Source organism: Tarenaya hassleriana, unplaced genomic scaffold, assembly GCF_000463585.1.
Source record: "Tarenaya hassleriana unplaced genomic scaffold, ASM46358v1 Cleome48, whole genome shotgun sequence".
NCBI lineage: Eukaryota > Viridiplantae > Streptophyta > Magnoliopsida > Brassicales > Cleomaceae > Tarenaya > Tarenaya hassleriana.
The window spans coordinates 539,756-550,314 of NW_010967498.1; the positions used below are offsets into that span (position 1 = coordinate 539,756).

Consider the following 10,559-nt stretch of genomic DNA (forward strand, 5'->3'; position numbering starts at 1 on the left):
AACGTAAGAAATCAATAATCATTCTAGTGATAATAAATACCACATCGAATTCTTGTGGTGACATTATATTGTTGTTTCAAAACAAATGAAGGGAAAATGGGTCTTTCACGTCGTCGGCTATTCAAATCCTGAGCTTGCGGAGGAGAATTCACATGGACTACCCCGGTCTACTGAGAGATTTAGTTGGACCAAAGACCCTATGAATATTTAGATTACCAAAAAAAATTATCTTTCACTCCTTTGGCAAATATGACCATGGATAAATATAATTAACCTTTAAAAAAGGGTATTTAGCGAGCAAAATGAACTAGAAGCAACCCATATAAATAAATAAATAAATCAAGGCTTCAATAATAATAATAATAGAATACCACATAAGTCGTCAACATGAAAAAAAAAAGGAACCATAAAAGAAATTAATATAAGGACGAGAGAAATGGTGGTGACAAGGACAGTCACCTCTCTTTATATAAACTCCTGTCAAAACGATTCGCCCAAACACAAAAAAAAAAAATTAAAAAAAAAATGGCAAAAAGTTTTCAAAGACTCAACCTTTGTCTCTTCCCATTCTTCTTCCTCGCCTTCTCCTTCATTACCAAACCAAACGAGGCATACCCTCTGTCCACAAGCTCGAGATGGATCGTGGACGAGACGGGCCAGCGGGTAAAGCTCGCGTGCGCGAACTGGCCGTCGCACCTCCAGCCGGTGGTGGCGGAAGGGCTGAGCAAGAAACCGGTCGAGGAAATAGCGGAGAAGATAGTGGGGATGGGTTTCAACTGCGTCAGGTTAACTTGGCCTCTTGATCTGGCCACCAATTTCACGTTGGCTCACAATGTGACCGTTAGGCAATCTTTTCAAAGCCTTGGTTTAAATGATGATATCGTTGGCTTCCAAACCCACAACCCCTCCATCATTGATCTTCCCCTCATTGATGCTTTCAAGGTTTGTCCTAAACCAACAACCACTCTCTATTATATTTATTTTTACTGATAGTATTTGAATTAAGCATGAGATAACGTGCACATTTATGCATTATATATATATATATATATCAACATTTGCATCCATTTTAACGAGTAAATAAAACTATTTTTTTACATTTTTTTTGTGTATTTTCATATTTGATTTCGATTAATTTGGTTTCCCAATCTATTTTGAAAATAAATTCATATGAGTTATTCGATTTATTTTTATTCGGTTTTACATATCCTATTTTTAGATACCCTTCACACTCAATGAAAATTTATGTGAGAGAAATTTTTTTTTATATTCAACGGTTTAATAATTATTTAAAGGAAAATGCAAAGAATAAGATGTTTGGTAGTGGGTAAAAGAAGTTAATAAAGCTTGAAAACACTCGTGATATTTGTTTGGAGTTTTTCCCCTTTTTGTGTATACATGAACAGATATCCCATCCAACTTTTTTCCCCTTTTATACGATTATTAATATTGATAATAAAAATGAATTAATTATAATAAAAATATTAATAATTGTACAAAAGTAGGAAAAAGGGTCGGATGGGACATTTGCAATGTAAGAAAAAAATCCAAACAAATATCACGTGTCAAGCTTCGTTGACTTAAATGCATTCGTTGAATTTGATGAATACAAAATGAATTTGGATTTAAAAAAAATAGATTTTTTTTCATCAATTCATAAAAAACAGTTCATGATTTTCATATAAGCGTTGCAAAATAACGTATATACTGAATCACACCTTACCACATGGTGTAGGGGTCGAATGATTATACAATAGTTATATATATATATATATATATATATATATATATATATTTGTTATCAAAAAAAAAATATATATATATATATATATATAGAACTATAATAAATATTCTTTTCGTTGGACACGTTTTATAAGTTTCGAATAATTACGTCATATGTCGTGCATGCATCATGCATATACACACACGTACGTTTCAAAAAAATTTCATGTCTAGAAAAATTAGGAATCATCCATTAACCAGATTTTTAATACATACATACATACCAACATCAACATATCAGTTTTATACATGAATCATTTGAATTTAACCAAATATTATTTATATTATTGTATCGTAGACGGTGGTCGAGGCATTGGGGAACAAGGGTGTAATGGTGGTACTAGATAACCACATCACCAAGCCAGGGTGGTGCTGCTCAAACGACGACGGCAATGGCTTTTTCGGCGACCGGTTTTTCGATCCGGCCGTTTGGATCTCCGGTCTGACCAACATGGCCTCTATCTTCAACGGTGTCTCCAATGTTGTTGGAATGAGTTTAAGGAACGAACTCAGAGGATCTAGACAAAACACTAACGACTGGTTCAAGTACGGTATCTCCACTACTTTACACGTTTCATTCTTTATACCAGTAGCTCTTCAGAGAGAGAGAGAGAGAGAGAGAGAGAGAGGGAACTAAGTGTGGTGACTTATATATATATATATATATATGCTACAGGTATATGGAACAAGGTGCTGAAGCGATTCACTCAGCAAACCCTAACGTTCTTGTGATTCTCTCTGGTCTAAGCTTCGACGCCGACCTCTCCTTCGTAGGAGCTCGACCCGTCAACCTATCTTTTGCTGGAAAACTCGTTTTTGAGCTCCATTGGTACGCTTTCAGCGACGGAAACTCGTGGGCAACAAACAATCCTAACGATATTTGCGGCCGAGTTTTGAATCGTATAAACAAAGGAGGTGGTTTTCTTCTCAACAAAGGATTTCCGTTGTTCTTTAGCGAGTTCGGGATAGATGAGAGAGGTGGTAACGCTAACGATAACCGGTATTTCGGGTGTTTCTTGGGTTGGGCCGCCGAGAACGACGTCGACTGGGCACTCTGGACGCTCACCGGAAGCTATTACATCAGACAAGGTGTGGTCGGAATGATCGAGTATTATGGTGCGTTGGATTCGGACTGGAATGATGTTCGGAATTCGAGTTTCTTGCAAAGGTTATCTTTGCTTCAATCTCAACTTCAAGGTATATTCAAATGCGGGAATTTTGATTTTGAAGATGTTAGCAGAATAAACGGACCAAACATGGAAACAAGAAACGTTCAACAACGTTATTTGTGCAAAACTTATTATCCAATTTACTGAATAACCAAGTCGCGGCTATTATCATGCAAAAAAATTATACAAGTTAATATTATATGACTTTTGTTTTTTTTACAGGACCGGGCCCTCGAACCGATTTCTACGATCTGATTTTTCACCCCTTAACCGGACTCTGCGTGGTACAATCTGAATTGGACCCAACACTGCTAACATTAGGTCCATGCAAGGAATCAGAGCCATGGAGTTACACTTCAAAGAACAATCTGAAAATCCAAGGCATGCCCTTTTGCATCCAAAGTACGGGAACACAGAAACCAGTTCGACTCGGTCTGAGTTGCTGGAGCCCTAACTCGAAATGGCAAACCATCTCAGCTTCCAAAATGCACTTGGCTTCAACCACAAGTAACAAGACCTCGTCTCTATGCCTTGACGTGGACACTAACAGCAACGTTGTAGCGAATCCTTGCAAGTGTTTGAGCAAAGACAGCTCGTGTGAACCGATGAGCCAATGGTTCAAGATTGTCCGAGCCACGACAGGGTTGAAGGGTTCAAGATTGTGCAATCATGTTACAACACCAAAGGAATTGTTACCGTACAATTCGGATCTGTTGTAAAGCTAATTCTTTTGTCCAAAAGGGTATTTATGAATAAATCAAAACTCCAAAGTCCTCGTTGATTTCAGAGGACAATTTCAGTTCAGTTCTGTTAGAAGATATCAATATTCTACAACCCTTTTTATGTGCAGATGATCATGCCAATGGAGGTTACAAGCAACTATCAGCTGTTTTTGCTTTTTCCTCGACGTGTTCTCGTAGCCTTTTTAGTCTGACATATAGGGTTGTTGCAAATGTATTTTCTCATTATTTGATTTGTTTTATTTTTCTCTTTCTCGAAATTGTATATAAACATCTGAGGCACTATTTGCAATACAAGGAAGAATATTTTCAGAAAGCCTTTCTCTCTCATTTGTTATGGTATCAGAGCGACATACCTAATCCGCTGTTCATCTTTTTCTTCCTCGTTTCTTTCGCCCTTCCTCATCCTTTTTTTCGTATTTTCCCATGGCTGATTCCACAGCATCTGATGCATCGGTTTCTTCAGCTCCCATTCCTCCACCTCCTCTTGTTCCTCCCCCCATTTCCTCCTCTGTTTCAGACCCATATTCGAGTCCTTTATATCTTCATGCTGCCGACTCTTCAAACCTGCAACTCGTTCCTGAAAAGTTGCAAGGTGAGTCCAACTACAATGTTTGGTCTAGAGCTATCTATCCTTAAAACTCTAAATGCCAAAAACAAGATGGGATTTGTTTCTGGCACAGTTCCAAAACCTCCTCCTGATCATCCTGATTCAGGTTTATGGTCTCGTACTAATGACATGGTTTGCACCTGGCTTACCAATGCTGTTAGTACTGACATCGCAAGTTTGATCGTTTATCTTGACGATGCACATCTTGTCTGGGCTAGTCTGGAAAGTCGTTTTAAGCAGAGGAATGTATCGAAGGTTTACAACATCCAACAACAGTTGGATACTCTCCATCAAGGATCGATGAATCTCGACACCTATTTCAACAAACTCACCTCATTATGGGAGGAGTTACGCAACTTTGAGCCATTTCCGATTTGTACCTGCGGCGGTTGTACCTGTGACGGTTGTACCTGCGGCGGTTGTTCTTGCAATCTGGCGGAACAATGGACTCATCTCTTTGAGAAGAACAACGTCGTTAAGTTCCTGATGCGCCTAAACGACTCATACAACGCTGTTCGCCGCCAGATCCTGATGCTTGAGCCCTTACCCAACTTGTCGAAGGCCTTTAATCTTGTTTCCCAGGAAGAGCAGCAACGAATTTCTTTTGGTTCTTCGAACGATCATGCTGCTTTCCAGGTTTCTTCATTTCGCCCTAAACCATCTTTTTCGCCCTCTTCTTCGAACCCTAGAAATTTTCAGCCCACTTCAAAACCCAAACACCAAAACCTATCTCATTCAAGGCCTCGACCCATTTGCACCCACTGTGGGATGATGGGCCACACCGTGGCCCGATGCTATTATTTACACGGCTTTCCACAGGGGTACAAGTCTCCTGCTCCTCTTTTACCAACCCCGCATTTTCCTCCTAACCCACAATTCCCAAATTCCCGAAACCCTAACCTTGATCGTTCTTCGAACCCAATCAATATGCTGGGCTCTATTGCTAATCATCAGGATCGTTCACTCCCCTCTGCTGAATCTCTTGATATGCGTGCGCAGCTGGCACAAGCGCAGGAGTTGTTGGCTCAGTATTCCTCCAAGTTGAAGAACCATGGTTCTTCCTCCAACGAATTAGGTTTTGCTGCAACCACTTCACCACCTCCATCCCCATGTATCATTTCTACCGCTATCCTTTCTACTTCTTCATCGAACCTTTCCTATTTACCGATATTCTGGATTCTAGATAGTGGTGCGAGTTGTCACATATGCTGTGACCGAACCTTGTTCTCTGAAATCCATGTTGTTCCACCTATTTCGATATCCTTACCAAATGGCACTTCCATTACAGTTTCTGAATCTGGGTCGGTACCTCTATTTCCTAACTTAGTCCTTCAATCTGTTTTGTTTATTCCGTCTTTCAAATATAATTTACTTAGCATCAGTTCCCTCACCAAGAATACTTCTTTATCTGTTTCATTCACTGGTACGTCTTATGTCATTCAGGACCTTATTCTGGCCTTGACAATTGGAGAGGGTAAACAGATGCATAATCTTTATGTTCTCGAACTTCCGAAGCCCTCCTCTGTCCATTTTCCACAGTTTTCTCCCTTATGCACTGCTCTTACGGCATCTTCTGTTGATCTTTGGCATTTTCGCATGGGTCACCCTTCGCACTTGAAGATTAAAGCTATAGACTCTTCTGTTTTATCGTTTTCACAGTCTTCTACTTCTCAGCATTGTACTGTTTGTCCTTTGGCAAAACAGAAAGCCTTATCTTATCCTTTTAAGAATCATATATCTAATACACCTTTTGAACTTGTTCATGTTGATGTTTGGGGTCCTTTCCATGAATCCACTGTTGAAGGTTTTCGTTATTTTTTAACCCTTGTTGATGATTGCAGTCGAGTAACTTGGATTTATTTGCTGAAATGTAAATATGAAGTTTCTTCTAAGTTTCCAGTTTTTGCTAAAATGGTCGAAAATCAATTCAACACTACCATCAAATCAATTCGAAGTGATAATGCCCCTGAATTAAATTTTTCTGGTTTTCTCTCTCAAAATGGCATTATACACTACAAATCTTGCCCTTATACCCCTCAACAGAATTCTGTAGTTGAGAGAAAACATCAACACCTTCTTAATATTGCTAGAGCACTTTATTTTCAAGCACAAATTCCTCTTTGTTACTGGGGTGACTGCATTTTAACAGCAGTCTACCTGGTAAATCGTACACCAACTCACATTCTTCAAAACAAAACTCCTTTTGAGCGTCTTTTAAACAAGAAACCTGATTATTCTCATCTTAAAGTGTTTGGGTGCCTATGTTATGTTTCAACTCATGCCAAAGATCGACATAAATTTAGCCCTCGAGCTGTGCCTTCTGTGTTTTTGGGGTATTCTCCTGGTTTCAAGGGTTACAAAGTTTTGAACCTTGAAACTCAAACAGTGTCCATCTCTAGAAATGTCATCTTTCATGAAACTGTTTTTCCTTTTCATCACAAATCTTCCCCTGCCTCACCTTCTGAGCCATTCAATTCTCAGCCTTCTCCTTACCTATTATATGATGATCCTTTTTCATCTTCTCTCATACAGAGTACTCTTCAATCACCTTCTCATTCTCCTTCTCCTGTTGCTTCTTCCGCTCCTATTTCAGCAACTTCTCCTTTAACATCTCCTTCATCTGCCCAGATTCCTTCATTTTCTCCACCCCCTTGATGGAACAACATGGTACTTCAGATAACATTGTTCGGCCCCAGCGACCGAGAACTCGACCTACTTATCTCCAGGATTATCACTGTTTCTTATTATCCAACCAAGACACCATACCCTCCACCACATCAAACACCACTCCTTATCCTCTCTCCAAATATATCACCTATGATCGCCTTGAACCCACTTACAAAAACTTTATTCTGAACATTACTACCACTCAAGACCCTAAAACCTTTACCCAGGCAGCAAAATCTGATTCATGGAAAAGGGCTATGGAGCTTGAACTTGAGGCTCTGATTCATACTAACACCTGGTCTGTTTGTTCACTGCCCATTGGCAAAAGGTCTATTGGCAGCAAATGGGTTTTTCGAACCAAATATAATCCTGATGGATCAATTGATAAATACAAAGCTCGTTTGGTGGCTAAGGGGTATACACAACAAGAGGGTATTGACTATCTTGAGACTTTTAGTCCTGTAGCAAAAATGACCACTGTGAGGGTTTTGTTGGCTCTTGCTGCTTCTCAGAATTGGTTTCTCCATCAATTAGATGTTTCTAATGCTTTTCTTAATGGGGATCTTGATGAGGAGATCTACATGGACTTGCCACCGGGTTATAGTCAGCTTAAGGGGGAGTCTGTCTCATCTGATGCAGTTTGTAAACTGAACAAGTCTATTTACGGCTTAAAGCAAGCCTCTCGACAATGGAATACCAAGCTCAATCAGGTACTTTTGAATGCTGATTATCATCAGTCTAATGCTGATAATTCTCTGTTCATGAAGAAGAATGGTTCTCGTTTTGTTGCTGCCTTGATTTATGTCGATGATATACTAGTCACTGGCAATGACTCTTCCTTGATTGCTGAGTTAAAATCAGTCCTCAGCTCTAACTTTCATATTAAGGATATGGGGGATCTCAAGTACTTTTTAGGTCTTGAAGTGGCCAGATCTAAGGAAGGCATTTACATCTGTCAAAGAAAATATACACTTGAATTATTGGATGAGTTTGGCATGTTGGGTTGCAAATCTGTTGGTTCTCCAATGGAGTTGAACATCAAGCTCGGTCAAGATACAGAAGACTTACTCGCTGATGCTTCTGTCTACAGAAAGTTAATAGGTAAACTAATTTACCTATCGATAACTCGATCTGACATTGGATTTTCTGTCAACAAGTTGAGTCAATACATGACTCAGCCACGTTCTGGGCATCTTCAGGCAGCCATGCGTATTTTAAGGTATCTGAAAAATGATCCTGCTCAAGGCCTTCTGTATTCATCTTCTGCTTCGGTTTCTCTCAGTGGCTTTTGTGATGCTGACTGGGCTAGCTGCCCGGATTCCAGACGTTCGGTAACTGGTTACTGTTTTTTTCTTGGCTCTTCCTTGGTCTCTTGGCGTGTTAAGAAGCAGTCTACCATTTCCCGCAGCTCAGCCAAAGCTGAATACAGAAGCATGGCTCATGCATGCTCTGAACTGGTATGGCTCGGCTCTTTGCTTCATGATCTGAAACTGGATTTTCCTCAGCCTGTCAACTTATTCTGTGATAACAAATCTGCCATCTACATTACCAACAATCCCGTCTACCACGAGCGGACAAAGCACATCGAGCTGGACTACCATGTTCATGAGAAGATTAAGACTGGTTTTGTCAAACCATTGCATGTATCCGGATCTGAACAGATTGCAGATTTGTTGACTAAGCCTCTGACTGTTGAGAGATTTCGTTATCTCCTCTCCAAGATGGGAATACATCATCTGTATTCTCCATCTCACATCATCTGTATTCTCCATCTTGAGGGGGAGTATCAATATTCTACAACCCTTTTATGTGCAGATGATCATGCCAATGGAGGTTACAAGCAACTATCAGCTTTTTTTGCTTTTTCCTCGACGTGTTCTCGTAGCCTTTTTAGTCTGACATATAGGGTTGTTGCAAATGTATTTTCTCATTATTTGATTTGTTTTATTTCTCTTTCTCGAAATTATATATAAACATCTGAGGCACTATTTGCAATACAAGGAAGAATATTTTCAGAAATCCTTTCTCTCTCATTTGTTAGAAGATGTTTTTAAATCTGTATTATTTGATCTCTTGGTGTACTGTTTCATGTTCCAACGATCGCAGTTGCATTGATAAAATGTTTTACGGTTTGTCTTCTATTAATTTTGCAGAATAAACGAGATTACACATTGAATCTTTCATAAACCAAGGGATTACACCAGAAAAATCAAAACTTTGTAATAAACGATCTACAAACATATTTTTTCATGAAATTTATTGAGAAATATATATACCAGGAGACAGGTAGCCACTGTGCAACAACAAAGATTAAACACAGAGCTGTTTAATTCTGGCCAGATTCTTGTATGCTTCGGAAACATGAACATCTCCCACTGTATTAAACTTTAAGAGAGTTCACCAGTAAGAAGCAACAACGACATCGTACTAAATCTCCAAAAGCAAGATCGAAGGATTCGTAATTTGAATCTGAAATCTCGAAAATTTTCCGACCCGATTGATTGTTCGATGGAAAAAAAGCACAAATCGCTAAACCCATCAGATCGAAATCTCTGATTCGGAGATTATCCGAATTCAGTAAAAAAAACCATCGGATCGAAGATTCAATCTACGCTTCCGTTGACACGCCCTTCTGGGTCACAAAAAATCCCCGAACGAAGAACGCAACGCCTATCGAAAGCGATCAGAGAAAATTAAAAACCAAAAATAGGGAAGGAATTCGAACTATGTTGAACATTTTCTGGTTTTATTACAAAACTTAACATGGTATCAGAGCCGTTTCCTGTATCAGAAAACGACTCCCATACAATGTCGAATTTTGCAAAAAACCATGGAAACTAGAGAAAAATGGCGACAAAAGACGCAACGAGAGGGAGAAAGGAAGAGTGCGGCTGTGAAAATTGAGATGCTAGGGTTAAAGGTTTAATGGTTATTTATAGAGAGAGAAAAGGATACTTAAAATATACCTAAATGCTATTAATGGGCCCAATCGATATTTAATGGGCTCATGGGCTTTATATGGGTTTGAGTAGAAAGATATAGTTTAGATGGTTATTTTTTTTTAGGGTTAATCCAAAAAAAACCAAACTTGTTCTATATAAAATCCTAAATTTGTAATTTTCCTATAAAAAAAAAACTCTAAATTTGATAAAAAAAATTATATAAAAAATTACAAGCTTACCATTTTATTTTATATAAAATTTTTTACTTATTTGATAAAAAAGCTGACATGACTCGATGGATTGCTGACATAGCGCCGACTGAGTTGACACGCCAGTGCCACGTCATCATTTTAAAAATTAAAATATAAATTTCTATTTTTTGATCAAATATATATATATATATATATATATATATGTATGTATCTTAAGTTTGTAATTTAAAATTTTAAATATACAAATATATATACATATACCTATATACATACATATATATATTTTTTTATCAAATATATACATATATATTTGTATCAGGGCCGTCTAATAGGGTGTGCAAGTGATGCCATGGCAGAGGGCCCCCAATTTTCTAGGGCCTCATTTTTTCAAAAAAAATTATTTTTAAAATTTGATAATTATATGGGTTTTAAATAAA

General features: G+C 38.4%; 2 protein-coding genes across 2 annotated transcripts; both read left to right on the plus strand.

Moving 5' to 3' along the window:
* The first annotated feature begins 515 nt into the window (after positions 1–515).
* On the plus strand, positions 516–3,755 carry LOC104825676. The gene is made up of 4 exons (XM_010558048.2): positions 516–942; positions 2,081–2,328; positions 2,459–2,979; positions 3,174–3,755. The coding sequence occupies exons 1-4, from the start codon at positions 526–528 to the stop codon at positions 3,668–3,670; spliced, it is 1,683 nt and encodes a 560-aa protein (XP_010556350.1). The 5' UTR covers positions 516–525; the 3' UTR covers positions 3,671–3,755.
* A 362-nt stretch (positions 3,756–4,117) lies between these two features.
* Positions 4,118–6,956, plus strand: LOC104825733. Its single transcript, XM_010558104.1, has 5 exons — positions 4,118–4,286; positions 4,375–4,937; positions 5,121–5,606; positions 5,745–5,984; positions 6,834–6,956. Exons 1-5 carry the CDS (start codon positions 4,118–4,120, stop codon positions 6,954–6,956), a joined length of 1,581 nt encoding a protein of 526 aa, XP_010556406.1.
* Positions 6,957–10,559: the final 3,603 nt, after the last annotated feature.